Source organism: Hippoglossus stenolepis, chromosome 24, assembly GCF_022539355.2.
Source record: "Hippoglossus stenolepis isolate QCI-W04-F060 chromosome 24, HSTE1.2, whole genome shotgun sequence".
NCBI lineage: Eukaryota > Metazoa > Chordata > Actinopteri > Pleuronectiformes > Pleuronectidae > Hippoglossus > Hippoglossus stenolepis.
The window spans coordinates 7,383,237-7,402,222 of NC_061506.1; the positions used below are offsets into that span (position 1 = coordinate 7,383,237).

Sequence of the window (18,986 nt, forward strand, 5' to 3'; positions counted from 1 at the left end):
ATGGGAAATTAGCGATCATTTACAGAAGCAAACAACTCAAAGAGTCATCAGTCAGTCTAGATGTCTGCACTACACTCAGAAAACAAAACAGGAGGAGGTCAATGTCAACTTCTTTAAAGAACGTTTAACAGTGGTTTTGGTCGTTACTGGAATGACACAAGATAGAAACTGATAATTACAGCACCTCCAACAATCCATGAATACAGCATCAGTATCCAATGACAACCTCACTTGTTTCTGTTTAATAACTCCAGAAATCTGTATGTGGCTCACGTTCATCTCATCGGCTTCACACTCGGCATGTTTATCGTTAAGAACCCAAGAGAGCGTGGACAGCATTTTCCACGGCTCAATTACAGCAGGTCACTTTTTACAGTTTCAGAAAGAAAACTGCAACCGGCATCACCGCAGGCCCGAGCAGACAGCCCATTCCAAACAGGCAGGTTCAGAACGGTCACAGATTGCCAAGCATCTACTCTACAAGTAAACAACCCCCCCCCCAGGACAATTATTCTGTGCCATGACTAAATAACACACTTGAACAAAGGATGACACGACACCAATAGAAACGTGTCTTGAGAGGATAAAGACGTTGTAACAACAAATACAGATGTGGAGGATGACATGCGAGCATCCATGAGAAATCGAAAAGCAATGACGTGGCGGCTAAGTGGTATGTGTCTGCTTCTCCTCACTTCAAATCACGCTCGGTGACAATTTGAGGCCCGCTGCCAAGAAGTCATTGGGATGATGAAAGCCCGAAACAGGAAGCGAGCAGACAATAGAGAGGGCCTGTGTCCAGGATCACAGACCTCCCGCCCATCAGGGGGTCTCATCCCGGGAGGGGAAGTCAGACACAGACGCTCGCACACTTGCTTCATCACGTCTCATTCAGGCGTCACACCCTACGTCCCGAATGACTATCATTTACATTCTTCCCGAAGCAGGGAGAGGTGAGCAGCGAGTGGGAGGATCTGGGGAGAGCGGTTGTGATGGAAAGGGTGAGAGAAGGGGGGAGAGAGGAAGACAAGGACAGGGACGGAGAGAGACGAAGAGGAGGAAGGGGGGGGGAGGGAACAACGCTTTTAATAAACCGTGAAAAGGAAGTGGTTATAATATGGTTTGGATTTAAAAATCGCTTGATATCTTTCTTTCCTTTTGTTCACTTTGCTGTGCGTGCAACGTAAATTATGTCAATTGGCAGGTTACACCCAGAAGAAACCTTTCTGCCATGTAAGTTGGAAGGCACTGGGAAAATAATTCAGTTAATTAGGGACGAGGAATTGTGGGGCGAGATCAGAAAATGTGCATCCAGACATTACGAGACCTCTCTGGCCTGCGTCGCCTTTGTGTGTCGTACAGTCCGTTTACATTTCCCCCCAGGAAATTGTAAGGGATCACCTGTCATTTCTGCTGATCATAATAATCCCACTCACATGTGAGCCATTACGTCTGAGAAACGACGTGTCATCTGAGGTCGCGCTCCTCTGCAGGGCTGAGCGCAGCCCCGGGAGCGTTATGAGAGGGTTCAGATAAAATGACGAACGAGGCCATCTGGTCGAGCGCCGTCAGGGGTGTGTCATCGCCAGAGAGAGAGAGAGAGACGCCGCAGAGGCACAGACAGAACGCACAGACGGATGGTGGAAGGTACAGACGGATCAGGAGGAGCAACAGAAATATACAGCTTCTTAGTAGAGTCTGCTGTGCATTCCCCTACATACTGATCACACTGACATGAACACTTAGCTACAGTTATTTGGATTAGACGGAGGCACAGATGCGATTTTACATCACTTTAGATGGAAATGGCCATTGGCATCGGTTTCAGCAAGATGTCCGTTCACGTTTGATCATGTTTTTATCACGTATGAGCATATTTATGACCACATCACTGCAGCCACCATCTATTTACCGCAAAGAGTGTTGATTGTTTGACAAATTCCTATTTCAATGTCAAATCAAATTAGAATATCGATCTTTCAAGAAGTCTGAATCTTTTGAGTTGAGTTTCAAACGGTGCGGTTTGGACATGGGGGAACGCAGGACTGAAGAAGCTGTCGGGACATGACACGAAAGTAAATCAACTGCTCAGAGGGTTAAGAGCGTCTGAGCCAATTCATAACACGAGAACGAGAACTTATGAATTTTAAATCTAAACTCCTTGTCCCCTTCCAACTTGTCTCATCTACACTCTCTTCTAACCCAGACTGATCCCCGTGTATGACAGCCTCTGGACACGTCTCCTTTAATCAGGCCGCTGCTGACATAGCAACACAATGACACCATCAGCGATGTGGATTTTGCGGAGGCTTTTTTTGGACTCCTTCCATTAATGAAGTTGTGAAAGGATGACCAGATTAGGAAACCCATATCCTGTGTTTAAAGACGCTGGACAGTGTTTGGAGATAAGTCAGGGAATGAGTAAATGGGACAGATATCCAAGTAGGAGTTGCATACATAACACTGATGAGAGAATTTCTTCTGTAGCTGTGGGGTGATACTCAACAGAAGTTTGTTTGCTCCGGCTGCTCTGAAAGCAGCGTTGGTGGTTAAACCAAAAACTGTCGTTCACTTCCGTGTAAATTCAAAGGGGACAACCTTTAAATGAAATGCTATATGGTAGGTGGTCACACTGTAATCTGCCCAGGTTGAACCAGCACTTAGACGTATGCTCCCTTTTAAACACAGCCTCAGCGCTGAGGTCTTTGAAGCTCAGTTATCTCGCACTGCATAAATACAACCTTTGATTCGGCGCAGGCTGAGCGGCTGATTAGGACGGAGGTGAGGCCCGGGATGTGGTTGCTGCCCCTGGGAAGGCAAACATTAAGAGATTAGCCAGGTAGAGGCTGCTCCGTTGGTAAAGGGGGCGGCTCTGCGGAACGGTGTAGACGCTGGAATTCGTGAGAAAGACGTGAAAACGCAGCTTTTGTGGCTCCGAAGGAAAAGATTAACGAGGCAGCTCCGCAAACACACAGGTGGGAAAAGTGGCAGGGAGCATTTTTAGACTATTTGAGAAAGCTCAGCTCCCTGAAATCTGATTAGAGAGCAGCTCTTGTGCTGCTTCCACAGACTCGAGATCAACGCTAATCCATCAGGAACCCATCAAAGAGTCTCTGGAGGAAGATCCACCCCGCTCACCTGACAGCTGTACAAATTAGTGTGTGTGTGTGTGAGTTACAACTTCTATTGTGTATTGCCATTGTTGCGAAGGGGCGTGAAGCCAAATGGAATCAACACCATGTGCGCGTGTGAGTTTAAAAGCAAGAATCTGGCTCTAAAGCTGAAGTTGCCTGAGTGCCAGGGGTAGTTGAAGAACAGGCGGGGAAAAAACGTTCAAATAATGATTTGATAAAAGAAAATACGTCCAGATATTTGTGCTTAGGGAGAGAATAAACACAGATATCGGCCCTTTGGGGGATTTTTGCCTTCACTTTCCAGTTGCTGTGTCCCAACACCATGTTCTGCAAATGAGTCACGACTGAAAACTGAAAATTCCGGGATCCCCATTACAAACATTGTAACAATCCAGTCTTACGTAACGTTTAAAACAACATGACTAATTTGACTGAAACGAACACACACACACGGAACATAACGAGGAAGTAATGAACATTATGAGGAGCTGCTTGGGAATCATTGCTGTAGGATACCTCAAATGTCAAAGGGGGCTTTCACAAATCAAACAATGTAGACATATCGCTTGGTTCAGATTTACAGGTGTGAAAACGCCCTGAGAAACAACGGAAGGACAAGTCTCCAAAGTGACAAGTTTCTGCTCCTTTCTATCTGCGTGCCTCCTGGAAATTACATTTGCATAGCAATAAACACTTTTCTGCAAACAAAATGACTGTGGTTAAGGTTGCTGGTTTAAATGTTAATAAACAGGCCTTGTCTCAAGTCACTGCAGATTTCGGTGTATTAAAACAGACCAGGGTCTTTTCCTGACCCCAGCCTGGATTAATGTGTTCAGCATGAGCGTTTTTTTCTTCCTGCAACGTACCAGATCCATTAATCAACATTTCCTCATTATGTTAATAGAAAACGTAAGCTGGCGACCATTACGTTTCCCCGACAACGGTGTTGCTGTTGTAAATTTGTCGTATAGAAAGATGATTTATCTCAGAGTGGCGTATTCGTGTTTGTATAAAGATTTGGATCTTTTCGCCGCATGTGACGACCTCTGTGTTTGCAGCCTATGATACATGATGTAAAGCCAGTCGCTGCCAGGTCCTCGGCGTACTGCACATGTAATGGCTGGCGGTTTAACGTGAGGCCTGCGGGGCTTTGAAATCTACCACATTTGTGCAAACAGTGATCGCAACATCCTCCGTAAGTGTTTGTGATTTAGATCAAAGTCCACAGTAATGCAGGGGTAATGATTATCAGCTGTACCAATCGGGGGCAGCCGACGCACGCCTGCTGCGCTGTCTGCTCACACACACACACACACACACACACACACACACACACGAATACCTCAGAACACCTCTCTTGATTTCTAACTCCAACTGTGATCCCTTCCGAGGCAATAGCTGTTGCGAGTCTGTTAATTACAACCTGTCCGCCCTCGTCCAGCCCTTCAATCTGAATGTACGTGATTGATTCCTGCCCGTGATCTTACATCCTGCATTGGTAGGGTGACGTGTTGCGTTCGTTATGAAGTTCAGTTGAGGGAACTATTTGTTCCCAACGCTGGAGAAAGAACTCTCGCAAGAACTGAGAGAAACGAGTCGAGGAGAATAGAAGAGTCGGCGCAGACGTTCAGATTTGTTTGTCACCAGAAAACGGGACCAGACAAGATTTTTTTCTATCATTATAAAAACCTAAATATGAAAGACAAGAAGATAAAAGTGCTCTTGAGTTTCCTTGGGGTTGCATGAACCTGTGAAATCATGGTTATGTAACAGCAAGAGTGAGTTATAGAGACAGGGACAGACGCACAGGCTCAACAGAAACGAGCACATGTTTGTGTTTTTCTTGAGCCAAATATAATGAATGGTCGTTGACTGATCCGTAAAATGTCCCCAGAAATATATATGCAAGTTTTTAGGGGAAAAGTTGATCCTTAATGAATTCTGAGTTTAAATTAAAGGATAAATAGTGAGTGAGGAGAAAAGTGACCCAATTAAATCCTGCTTTTCCTTTAAGAGAGTAGCAGACATACCTTTAGAGCAACAAAACTCCCGGAGGAGGTGAAAGGTCAAGGTCATATTACCTTTACAGAGACACACACACACACACACACACACACACACACACACACACACACACACACACACACACACACACACACACACACACACATATGCATGCTCGGACACAACTTGTGCCTGGAATAAAGGTGGAGCTAGAATAAAGGAAAAGTTGCGTAAATATAGATGAAAACATGAAAACAACACAATTAGGGGAAAACGATAAAACCCAGGTCCACCTTGAACAGGCGATTACAGCCGGACTCGACAACCTGTCATCACAACAACAACGAACAAAAGGTCTCCAGCCAGAGAACGGCCGTAAAAAAGCTGATTTTGGCCATAAAAGGCCAGCAAATGTCCACACAAGAGTTTTTTACCCTGGCAATCAAAATCACGTTCCATTTTAACAGCGAAGCCCATGCTGAGGCCCAGACTGAGATCAGAAACAAGAGACAGAAAAAAAAGAAGAGGTGGTAGACAAAGACAGGGAACGGCTGTGAAGGAGGGAGGGAGAGACAAGAGAGTACGGGGGAGAAAAGGGCATAAAAGAAAAACAAACAGAAAGAGGAATATGAAGGCAAAGTCATGGATTTAGAGAGAGATAGAATTCCAGCGAGAAGCGGAGAGAGAGAGAGAGAGACAGACATGTGGATTTGATTACAAGCCGATGATGTCATGCGTGTATGTCAGGTAATCAGCCCCCGGGCTGTGTACGTATCGCACAGGCATGTGCGTGTCAGGCTGAGTGTTCGGGGCGAGACCAGGCCTCGTCTGTGACGGCTGCAGAGAGGCGGCCTGTCTCATGTGCGGCGGGGAATCGCACCGACACACTCAGAGGAGAAAGTGTGAGTCTTTGTCTCTGGCTGTCTGGTTGTGCACACGACAGATTCTTAACTCACACATATTGCTATAGGGCAAAAAAAAAGAAAGAAAACACAGGTAGGAAAAACTTCCTGCGCTCCGCCATATCTCGATTCCATCTGGTTTGGACATTCATGGTTTTACAGATTCACGCCTCATATCAGGGACCACGTGCACACACATACATGCACCTACACACTCTTAACATGTGTCTTTACCTAATGTGCTCATACGACAGCTGTACGTTTGTTATAGCTGGAGACTGTGCGAGTAACAAAACTCAGGGATATCCCATATCAAGTGTTTGAAGTGTAAGCGAGGATTAAGACCAGATACAGTCCTTGTATTGGTGTTAACACGTTGCTACAGGTACCGGTGAGGAGATGAAACACAATCCAGAAGAGTCCAGTTTCAGTAATAAGTCAGGTTTCCATCCAACTGGAGCTCGAATGAGGAAAAGAAAATTAATTTGTGTCTTCAAATGCATCCTTCCATCCTTGAGAAATTAAGGGGCCAATGGGTGGATTCTTACCGGCCCAACCTATCCCAGAATTCCTTGCGCCTCAGAGTGAGGTCTCATGCTAAAGTATTGGGCCTTAATCAACCTTCATGGTCTACGCGGCCCTCGAAGGATGCAGTCTTCAAGGGCTGGCTAGAACACGTCCTCCAAAGGATGCAGCTCCTGAATTGAGACACAGCCCAAGTCGCAGAAAAGACAACAACCAATAAGATGATGTAACAACTAAACTTTGTACAACACATGATTGAAATAGGCCATTTATATTTATTTTTAGGATTTTTAGGATCGTTACAGTCTCCTCATTGAGATCTGAAGCTTCTTGTGCATCTTGATCCATTCACTAAACCTGTCTCCATTGCTATTTGTTGATACAAACAGTTCCACGTGTGTAGGATAAAGCATTTTTTGCTACATTTCTAGCGAATTTTAGGAGTTTTTATTGGTTTAAACTGAAATTAGCATAAAACAAGTACATTTAAAAACAGACCACGTATTGGCCTCATTTGAGACTTTTTCTTACTATGTGGTTGATTGTAAAAACGATTATTCAGTCATTCATTATGTAGTACAGCCTGTATGTATTCATTGGCGTCTTTAGTGCATTTTTGTGGCAAAAAATCATTCAGATTCTACTTTTTTTGAACAACCACGTGTCTTGAAAGTTTTCTTGCCCTTTGCCTTTAATGGACGGCAACAGTTTGCATTGCAGACTGAGAAACGTGGGGAGGAATAGAGAGCTGTGACACACAGCTCAGGTCCCGAGTCAAAATGGAAAACTTTTGCAATTACAAGGTTGGCATCTTAACCACAAGGCCACAAGGATGCCCTGAGGCTGCTTTTCCTTTTGACACAGTTCGAACGGAGCGCAGCCTCAGAGCGCGGGTCACGCACAGTTGGAGCAGGACTAGTTTCTCTAATCACATCCTTAAATTCATCAATGCAGCTCATGTTTTGTAATTTGTAAACCTGGAATTTCCAGCTCTGAAGAAATGCCGGAAGGCCGAGCCTCTGGATTTTAACGACTGCCCCGCTGAACCGCACACGATGCTCATCCAAACCAAATCCCAAACCTCCTCATTTTTCTGTTTATTGTCAGCACTGCAGTCATCCTGCGGGGGGGTTACATAACACATCTTCATCTCCCAACTATTTGTCATACGGCGGAGGCTTGTCACAGCAAACATGTTTGTGTGGCCGGCTCTTGTGTGTGATCCCTGACATCTGGTTCAAGCTTACAGTACTCCGGGTCCCGAATTTGTCCACATCCAGAAATAGAATCTAATTTGGTTCCAAGAACAAACAAGTTTGCTGCAGGGAAAAAGGGGAGAGAAAGGAAACACTACGATACATCACATTTTAGGGCTGAACTCTGAGACTCTGCATATTTTTAAATACTGTGTTTTTAAATTGCCTGCAATCAATCCTGCTTTACCCTAACCCTAACCCTAGTGTCCATTTCAGTCGACCAATTCTCCATGCATAGCCTTGTGGCTAAGACTCACTGTGCTTCTTTAAAGGAGTTTTTGAGGGAAAAGTCTCAGAAATCGAGCTGTCGTACTTTCAAGTGGACGCAGGATTTGGTTTGTGAGAAAGAGTCGCGACTCGGGCGCAGCAGGAAGCCCGACCATGGCACTCTGGTTGTGCTCCCATTCCTTCAGCCTATAATCACTAAATAGTGAGGTCGCCATTTGGTCATGCAGCCCGAATGTTTAATGACATTTTCTATACCCTATATAGTGCACTCATTGTTTCTCAGAATGCATCGTGAAAAGTTCTGTACAACTGATGGTCACTACCCGAGCAATATATCCCATCATGCATTGCACTCGCAGCGGAGACAGGACAGAGCAGCAGGAACAGCTCGATAAAAAAATGTAAATACGAGCAGGGCAGCTCATCAAAGCACAAACTGCGTCAAACAAGTTTATTTCTACATTTAAACAGTCATTCAACCTGTTATTTACCTAAAAGAATGAATTCTAAGTGTAAAATAAACATTTACTGTGGGAGAAGTGTTTGAAAAGAGTTTTTATCTTTTGCCGATGACCTCACTATATAGTCCGCTCCATAGAAGTCCCTAAAGTAGGGGTTAGTGAATGAGTGGGTGAGTTTGGACACAGCTTTGTTTCTCTCCCTTTGAGATTGTTCCTTTGTATCTTGAAAACTTTGCCTACAAAATGGAGTCCGAAGCAAATCAGCCACAGTGTCGATTGTCGCATTACGTGCCCCAAACACGAAGAATTACACTTATTGGTTGATTATGACGCCATCACTTGGGCGTAGGGTCTGATTGGTTACTTGTATCACTCCATAGCCTCCAACCAAGGACACAGCAGCACACAGAGCACAGGAAGCTCCAAATAGTGGGTTTATGGTTATGACAGAATCTGAAATCCAACCCAAATCATTACAAAACAAAGAAGTAATTCAAATAAATCATAAAGCATTATTATTATTGTTAAATCACACCTCGCAAAAATGGAGGGCGCTACCCGACCTCCAGTGACACAAACCGTACTTCGGTTTAAGACATGCAGTATTCTCCAAAATAAATCACATTTGTTGTGTTTGCTCCGGCTTCATGTTGAGCTCCTGACCAAAAACAAATGCTATGTTTGGCTTCTAGCGGCGCAGAGAGCGCATCCAAACGTTCCCATACAGCGATACATTCATCGTCCTCCAGCACCCGTCGCCACCGACTGGTCGAGGAACTGTGATTAATTGTTATCATTACTGCTTTTTTTTCCAACGTAGTCAGCACAACACATGTTTTCGGTTTACTTCTTTTCAGGAATTTGGGAGTTGTGTCTGGCTCCCGCTGGAACTGTGCTCCGTCTGACGTTAGACCAGCAGACGTCATGTCACAGTGTGCACGCTGGCGTCCGTCAGCGGTTTCAGAAGACAGCGAATTAATCTTTGCTTGGACGTCGCCGTTCGTAGAAAGACGGGGGATTTCTGTTTCACATTTTTCGGGGTTAAGACGAGTTTGTTGGGGAAGATGGTTTCTAGACGCTTGCGTATTTCAAGGTGACCCAATCTGAACACATCAGCCTCGTTCCTCTCATTATTCCAACTCTAATTACAGCTTTTAAAGCCAGAAATTAACGACGGAACAAAAGGACACGACCACAGACTTGTAATTGTGCGGCAGTGTTCAAAAGGGGCCATGAGGTCAGATTGGATGCCGCCCACTGATGGACCACTTGTTTAATCCACATTGACCTTATATGTACGACATGTTTTTACGTGGTGCAGCTTTACATTAATCCAGGAAATCTCCGCTCCCCTCTGCTCTGGGGGCAAAGCTCGTAATGTTTTAGCAACGGTGACCTCAGCCATTGGGAAGCCATGACATATTTTATTTAGCGGGCAGGAGGCAGGAAGAGTCTCGCTGTTATCCCGTTACACTGCTGGGATCATTTATTACTGCACTGCACGGCCTGGAGCACATGGTTACAGAAAACACAGATTTAATTTTAAATCTTATTGTTGAATCCGGATTTTTGACTTTATCTAAGAACAATACAAACACACCTAATGACGATTGGGGGGACACACATGATGCTGAGACTTTAAATGTGAAATGTGTGAGTTGGATAAGAGCGATCTGATAATGAAAGTAAAGACTGAGGCATTGTGCGCCGAACAATGCGCCACTGATAAAGAGAAATGCGCGCTGGCTTAAGCTGCGATTACAATCCAATGTTGTGTTTGTGGAGCCATTAGCTCGAAGCCACAGGTAGGATGTTTGATTACCCAACACCCGCCTCAGATATTCTCCCAACGTTCCCCTGACTGAAGAAAGCAAAGTACTTTAAATCAAGTGGTTTACTCAAGTGCAGTTTTGTGGAGTTTCTGCTGTTTAATGGAGGTTTTAGTTGTAAAAAATTAAGAAAGAGAATCAAGGAGAAAGTAATAATTACATTGAAATTGGCCATTGAGTACTTACTTTATATACTTATATCATGATATTTGCTCAGAATACATTTCATTTAATATATTTAATATCTTTAAACGCAGTGCTTGAGCATGGAGAATGTTAACAGGTAACAAAAATCCACCTACCATTACCCATAATGCTGTTTCTTTCCCCTAAATGTGTAATTATTCCTCTAATAAAATAATAATTTATCATGCACTATAATACCTTTAAATTGGCCAGTCTGCTTCTTTGAGTACTTGATGTATTAGGCTGTTATATTTCATTTTATAATTTGAACCATAAAGCTGTTTCTTTCCCCAAAATGTCAAACTACTACTCCAATTATTATTATTTATTAAATTGGCCAGTCTGCATTTTGAGTACTTTGACTTACCGACTTATATTATAATGATATAAATGGTGGAAATATTTGAAGGACACATGTTGAGAGAATAAAAGCACTTGTCAGAGGGACACATTGACGTCTGAGTCCAAAAAAGTTTTCTGCCTCTGGGTTTCCCTGAACCATTTTGTTAGCAGCGCTGGCGTCGCTCCCTTGAAACTACACACGGACGAGAAGTGAGAGCCTATTGTCATTCTGTGATTTCAATCAGCAACAAACCCATTTCAGTGAAAATCGAAATGTCAGGGGATCTGTTAGGTGTGGGCCGTGAATATACATTTCCCATTTTTAAAAAGATAGATGTCTTGTCTTGTTCTTCAGCGGTGGACTCAATTACAAATCCCCATCCGAGAATTAAACTTTGCGAGCTGACTTTTCTTTTTTCTTCTTCCTGCCTCCCTGGCTGAACAAGTGACTTAAGTTGACAAGAGCCAGAAGGAAACGGTGTAACTCGAACTCCTCGTCTCTCCTCACCCACTTCCCTGCCTCCGGAGCAAGTGACAGACCGGCCAGATATTTCACACGTTACAGACGTCAACGAGAAACCTTTCCCTCATCTCTGCCACATCCTCTAGTTAAACAGTTACTTCAGGGGGACGCGCTCGCACATGAACACACTGCGAGCTTACACACATACGAGCAAGCACACCCCCTTCTTGCGAGCCTCTGCAATGCAAAACTCCTTATAAGGACATGTTGATGATGTAATGGTCCATAGGCAGGGAGCACATCCCTTATTGTTTGGTCTGACTGTAGGAATGCCCACATTACAGCTACTAAGAGAGCGGGACTCGCACACAGAGGAAGAGTTGAGGGTCGGGTGTTGTGCGGCAGCATACGGAGCTTATGGCAGTGAAACTGGGGAAGCCTTTGGCGCAGGTAGGCACAAGGAACATTCACACAAACCTCAGCAGCTGTGGGAGGAAAAGTTTTTAAACTTTTAAAAGAATTCCCGATTGGCTCGGAAACCTAGAGATGTTCAGGGGGAGCATCATTTCACGCTGGTGCTCTTGTGTACTTTGTGTCAAAGGGTTTTTTAATGTACTAAGTGTCAATTAAAAAACAACACTTTAATAACTCTAAAATAATGTTTTCCCAAAAGTAAACATTAAATAATGTAACTAAAGGGATTTAAATTCTTAAAATACAAGTCAATTTCAGCAGAAACTTTAACTAATTTGATTTTAATTTCCTTTAGTTAAATTTCATATACTTGATTCATTATTCAGAAACGGAGGAAGTAACTGTTCTAACATGCTGGCTGAGAAGTGACTCAAGAAATGACTTTAAATGACTCTAAACAGGGATGAGGTTTAAATCTGTATCCCAGAGGAAAGTTAACTTCGTCCCATTGGGAACTGGTCAAAATGACATAACGTGAAGATAGAGACGACTTGGTCCTCATGCAAGGATGATTGTATGATGTACAATGAAATGTGTATTTCACATTTCATTGTGTTTTAGCATTTAGTATTTGACTTTTTAATTTATTAGAAACATCTGACGACTCATAATGATTTGATGAATCCGGATCTTTTCTCTCCTGTGAGACTGTGGTTGAAGGAACCAACTTAGAAATCCTTGTTTGAACAGAAGATATAGAAAACCTGACTCACTCTTACATAATTGTTACAGCTCGCATGGAGGTTAATTACACGTTATAGAATTGAAATGAAGAGTCACCTCTGGAAATGAACTTATTACGAAAGCGCACTTGTCTTTTAATAACAGAAAATTGTCTGTGGCATTAAAATACTGAATGGGGGGGTGTAAGGTAGCAGCTTATTAAAATACTATTTGAGGACGGTTAAATCTGGCCTCTTGGTAACACACCACTACATTAACTGTAATGCCACCACCAGGAAGTTAATAAATATCACTGCTCCGTATTTTACACATGCAGATTGCACTCTGGGGGCACATCACTCAGCCTGTGTGGACTTTAAATACACTGCATTAATCAGTGTCCTCCCTCCAAACTCTGTCACACAGGAGGGCATTCAGCCCACCGTGCACCAGTCTCCTGTTAAAACTGACGTGGTCCTGTGTGCGCGCACAGGACACATCACTCTCTCACATATATAACCTCATCACTTGCGGTCAGGAAATGGCACAGCAGCCCTGACATATGGAACATGTAACGCAGCATCGCGCGGCGGGTGAGCCGGAGTTTCCAGCTTCAAGTAAAGCGAGGGATGCCCACTGTAAAGTAATGTTTGCTCGTTAGGTTCACTTTTGTCTGCGTGCACGTGAGAGAGAGTCAACGAGGATATTTGCAACAAAGCCAGAAACAATAGTGTAAAGTTCAGCTGTCCGCTCTAGCACCCGGATCCACCGAATCACTCGGCGTGACCCGTTTTTCCGCGGAACATTAACGACCAGCAATGGTGGTCGTGCGTCAGCTTTCATGGGAAACCGGGTGTTAAAAAATTGGTGCCTCTTGCAAAAGGCTGGACAGGCTGCAGAGTGGGTGGTCAGATGCCATTAAACCGTTACGTCACCGGCTTTACAGTGTATGTCTCCCAAAAAATAATGTTCTTTCAATGTGTGCGGACCTCCGCATGAAAGGCCGAGATAAAACATGACGGGGACGGAAATGTGGACGAATGCTGGATAGATCAGCTGGATTATTTACGCGCTCCCTGAATGCATGTGGCAGCTGCTCCGACTGACGTGCATTAGATGCAAGGGCTGGTCAGTTGAGCTATTATTACTCATTACGTTTTTTTTCACTCCGTCCATTATCCCCCACAGCTCGCAAGTCCGCCTCAGATGTGGCTACGCTGGCCCCGTGTTTTGAGCGTTACGAGCGGTTGCCTCTGACAGGACTTGCCTTTATTAATGTAAAGAGGCCTCATGTACATACAGTGCGATACACAAAGTTTCCAGTCCCACCAGCGAGCAAAGCACATTTCTGTTTCGAATTCGGCGGATGACATCACCAGAAAAACAGCGGGGTCTGAGATAAGGGATTGAATAAACAGTGATTACAGGCGACAGGCTGGTCCCAGAGGGAGATGTCTGCTTGTTTCATAAGAGTCTTACTCACCGTTTCGAAATATCCCCTCACGGAAAGTTCAATTTTTCCACACATGCACGTTCCTAGATAACTCATCCCGTCCTTTACACACTTATCCAGAGTCTTGATGATTAAAACATGTTATCAGCATTTCTTCACAGCCAAGGGTAACTTTAAATCCACAAAAGCCAGACAGAGAAAAGTCTGAGCAGCTGGAATATTCACAGACCTTCAAGTGGAGCAAGTTCTTGGTGGAATTGGGGTTTGATTGAAAACTGTAATGACTAAAATGATGGGGTGGCAGCGATGTTAACACAAAATGTAAGAGGTGGATAAAAAAGGGACTCAGATCTTTTACAAATAGAGTTACAAGTCAAAGTGGAGCTTTCACAAACTTACTTGAGTAAAAGTACACGAATTACAAGTATCGAATACGCAAAGTACCAAAAGTAGAAGTACTTGGTGAAGTAAGGTGAAGGCAAGACTTTAACTTTTATACTCTGCTAAAAAGAAAAATCCTTATATACGTATTCATTATTTTTTGAATGCATTTTGTATTACTTATCTGTAAAGTGCAAACATTTAACTTATCCGATACACCCTGGCTGAATGACACATCTTTCTGAGGAATGGATTTTCCGTTTTAGCAGGGAGCAGCTTTAAAAAAATTCAAGTCTGTATAATTACAGTTTATTTGCTTCTTGAAACATGGCCATAAAAACACCCCAACATGTCCTAATCCACCCCAACGACACTAATAATGAACTCTCGATTATTACGCACATCCTTATAATATTTTATTGAGTGTTTTGTATGGTCCAGTGTTCATGTACAACACATGGATCCAGTTACATGTGTCCCCCCCCCCAGCCCACTCCCACCCTTTAGCAGCTACTGAAGAAAGAAATGACACACACTCCACTGCTCAGAAGTGACCCGCCCTACCACAACTTACATCATGGGCCCAAAACCCCAGCGGGCACGTGGATGGAGCGATCCCTGAGAGTGTGCGTTTCTCTTTGTGTGTGTGTGTGTACACTTCAGTATAAACTCTGTGGGAGTGTAATTGCCTTTGGAAGCAGGGGGAATTCCTTTTAATGTATACGAAAAAAAAAAATGGGGAGGGTGGTGGTTTTTTTTGGTAGTGGGGAGGAGGGTTGGTAGTAGAGGAACCCCTTAATTAAAGGATTGTTCCATGCCAGTGGGCCATCTGTGTGGAAATGCCTGGCAGCTGCACACACAGCAGTCATAACATCCCTTCCCCTGGGGCTGTGGAGACTCTGGCCCCGGTACTGTACAATATGCATAGGACCAGACGCCCTGACCCCGGCGACACACTGTACTCAAAGCGCTGCAACTGCGACTAATGGCACATGTGTAATGTACCTCGGGATCATTTGTTTCACCCCGTGTGGGTTTTCGTGTACACGCGCAATTATTCACGGAAATATAAATCAAACACGCAAAAACTGTCACGTTGATTTTTACCAGACTGCTATTGGGTTTTGTAATTCTAATATATCAGTTATGTCGCTTATTGGGCAATGTTGTGACCGTTTCCTCTCTTTGACACGTATTTATTCAGCAGTTTATGAATGTACTAACTTCTTGAATACATAGTTAATGATGGGAATATGTTTGATAAAAAAAGAATGCTGCAGATTTATCAAAATCCAACCTGATCACTCATATTAACAACCCGTCACACTTCGTCTTTTCTCCAAGTCTCCCAGTGGACTGAACAGGTCCTTTGGTGCACCCTTGATGGAAACTTTTAGAAATTCCCTGATTCAAGGCTGAATATTCAACAGCTGCAACTCAGCAACCCATGTGAGAATTAGTTGGCAACAAAAAAAAAAGAACCCCAGGTATTTTAGACTGCCAACCTTAAGAGAGTTCAAGTAGTTCTGGTATTTTATGATGTGTTAAATTTTCCATGACATAAAACCTTAAGTCCTCCTCAGAAAGGCAGGGAGAATAACAGTGTTTATGATGTGCCATTGCTTGGAGTTGACCCAATGGGGAAGCACCTTTCATAGAAGTCAAAAAAAAAAACCCTGACAATTTTAGTTTCACAATGATTTAACTTACTTGAAGGTGTTACTGAGAAATTGCAACTGCAGCGGGAAATAATACGTCATCACTGAAAATCTTCACGTTTGCCCTGTTTTTTGTTTTTTGTTACAGGTTGAAGCTGTTAATTGACCAGGAGAAGGCCTACCAAGAACGGAAGGACGAGGAGAGCGACAAAAAGTTCACGAGTCTGAAGGACGAGCTGACAAAACTCAAGTCGTTTGCGTTGATGGTTGTGGATGAACAGCAGCGTCTCACCGAGCAGCTGAGTCAACAAACGGCTAAAGTCCAAGATTTAAGTGCCAGCGCCTCACAGGCCCAGGAGGAGCTGAGCTCAGCTAATGCCCGTCTGCAGGAAGAGGAGCAAAAGGTCTTTCGCTTGGAGTCTGAGCTGCGTGACCAAGCTTGTCGATACCACCTGGAGCAAGAGACCATGACCGCCAAATTGACCAGCGAGGATGCCCAAAGCAGGCAGCTGCGCCAGAAAATGTCGACTCTCAGCAGGCAGCTTGACGAGCTGGAGGAGACCAACAAGACCCTGCGCCGAGCCGAGGAGGAACTGCAGGAGCTCAGGGATAAAATTAGCCGTGGCGACTGTGGAAACTCCAGCCTTATGTCTGAGCTCGAAGAACTACGTAAGAGGGTCCTTGAAATGGAGGGAAAGGATGAAGAGCTGATCAGGATGGAGGACCACTGCCGGGACCTCAACAAGAAACTGGAGAAAGAGGCCAATCAAAGCCGAAGTCTGAAGGCTGAGGTCGATAAACTGAACCACAGAATTATGGACTTGGAGAAATTAGAGGACGCGTTCAGCAAAAGCAAACAAGAGTGCGGCTCGCTCAAAAGTAACCTGGAGAAGGAGAGGACAGTGTCAAAGGTGCTGACCAGTGAGCTGGAAGTCCTGAAAGTCAGGGTCAAGGAGCTGGAGGCAGCTGAAACCCAACTGGGAAAAGTTGAGCTGACACTGAAGGAAGATCTCACCAAGTTAAAGACTCTGACAGTCATGCTGGTGGATGAGAGGAAAGCTATGGCGGAGAAGATAAAGCAAATGGAGAACAAGGTCCAGAACAGCACCGGCAAACTTCAGGCTGAGCAGGACAAGGTTACGTCAGTCACGGAGAAGCTCATTGAGGAGAGTAAGAAAGCACTGAGGTCAAAGGCTGAGCTGGAGGAGAAAATGTGCAGCGCGACAAAGGAAAGGGACGACTTGAAGGCAAAGTTGAGGCTGGAGGAGGAAAAAAGCTTGGATTTGGATTCAAAGATCAACATGATGAAGAAACGGATGCAATCCATGGAGACCAAAGAAAGGGAATACCTGAGGAACAAAGCTAAAGAGGAGCACATCAAAACACCTATTGCTAACCGCTTCCACCAGGAGGACAACAAAGTTCAGGATTTGACGCAGGAGGTGGAACGCCTCAGACGCAAATTGAAGGACATGAAGGTGGTCGAGGGCGATTCATTAAAAACAGAGGAGTGTGAATCACTGGAGAAAAGACTCAACAACGAGGAAGAGAAGGCAAAGGCCTTGATGGAGGAGCTGGAAATATCCAGAAAAGAACTTTCCCAGTATCAACTGGCTGAAAAGAAAGAGTGCAACCAAGAGCATGTTCTTTACAGGCGCTTGAAGGAGGAGGAGGCAAAGTCCAGTCACCTGAGCAGAGAGGTGGCAGCCTTGAAAGAGAAGATACACGAATACATGGGGACAGAGGAGTCGATTTGCCGCATGAAAACTGACCACTCGTCACTGCAAAGAAAGCTGACCCAGCAGGAGGTCAGAAACAAAGAACTGGCCAGAGAAATGGAGACGCTCACTCGAGAGCTTGAAAGGTACAGGCGATTCAGCAAAAGTCTCCGCCCCGGCATGAACGGAAGACGCTTTTCAGACCTCCACGTTGCCACCAAGGAAGTTCAGACAGAGCCCCTCGACCTCATGTCTCCCAACGGCAAGACGGTGGCCCCACTGGAGCGCGCTGTGGTGAACGGCAAACTGTATGACGAGAGCGAGCCGGAAGATAATGAAAACTACAGTAACGAGCTTCAGCTATCCAAATGCAGCCCCTCACTCATCAATAACGTGAATAACCTGAACAACAACATGAGAAGAGCACGAGTCCCATTCCTGAAAAGCAAAGACGCCCCACATCAGGTGAATGGCAGAGTGCCGCCGCGGCAGAACGGCAATCACGTCCAGCCCGGAGATGTCGTGCTGACCCACAGTCCCGGGCAGCCTCTGCACATTAAAGTGACTCCTGACCACGGACACAACACAGCAACGCTAGAGATCACCAGCCCAACCACAGAAAGCACCCAGTCATTCACCAGCACTGCCGTCATACCCACAAGTGGAGGTCCACCCAAGCAGAGAATCACCATCATCCAGAACGCTTCCTTATCCCCTACTGCAAAATCCATCTCCCCATCAACAAAATCTAAAGGTTCCCCATTGTCCGATGAGCTGTGTTCACCAGATAGGGCCCTCTCGCCTTTCACCATGGCCACGTACTCCAGAGCAATGACCCCAGACTCTTGTGGCTCCGTCACACCGGACAGAGCCTTGTCACCGATACAGATCGTGTCCGTCACGACCGGCACCCCTGACCGCTCCCTCTCCACGGAGCCGGTGGAGGTCGTCGGAGGGCACGCCGTGTTCCGCGTGACCCCGGAAAGGCAGAGCAGCTGGCAGGTCCAGAGGTCCAACAGCTCGGGGCCCAACGTCATCACCACGGAAGACAACAAAATCCACATTCACCTCGGCAGCCCCTTCATCCAGAGCATCAGCACCCCGACACAAACGCTGAGTCCGTGCCACACGCCCGGACTCCAAGAGCAAAGGACTCAGGTGCTCGCCAACTGCAGCGCTCCTGCTGCCAAAGGCCACAGCAAAATCACAAGTAGCATCATGATTAAGCCCACGTCCACCCCAATCCAAAGGCCATCACAAATTACAGTAAGTAATGTCTACGACTGACCTGATAACCCCCCCCCCCAAA

General features: G+C 45.0%; 1 protein-coding gene across 2 annotated transcripts in view; it reads left to right on the forward strand.

The window, feature by feature from the left end:
• The window catches only part of filip1l (filamin A interacting protein 1-like), a 62,067-nt gene that overhangs the window by 37,335 nt on the left and 5,746 nt on the right, over positions 1–18,986 (forward strand). The window contains exons 1-2 of one of the 2 annotated variants that reach the window (XM_035150217.2): positions 10,737–11,780; positions 16,108–18,943. In XM_035150217.2, coding sequence (XP_035006108.1) covers positions 16,223–18,943 — 2,721 coding nt within the window. In that variant the 5' untranslated portion in view covers positions 10,737–11,780; positions 16,108–16,222. Of the gene's footprint in view, positions 1–10,736; positions 11,781–16,107; positions 18,944–18,986 lie in introns of those variants that run through there. The other variant, XM_035150216.2, reaches the window with a different exon arrangement.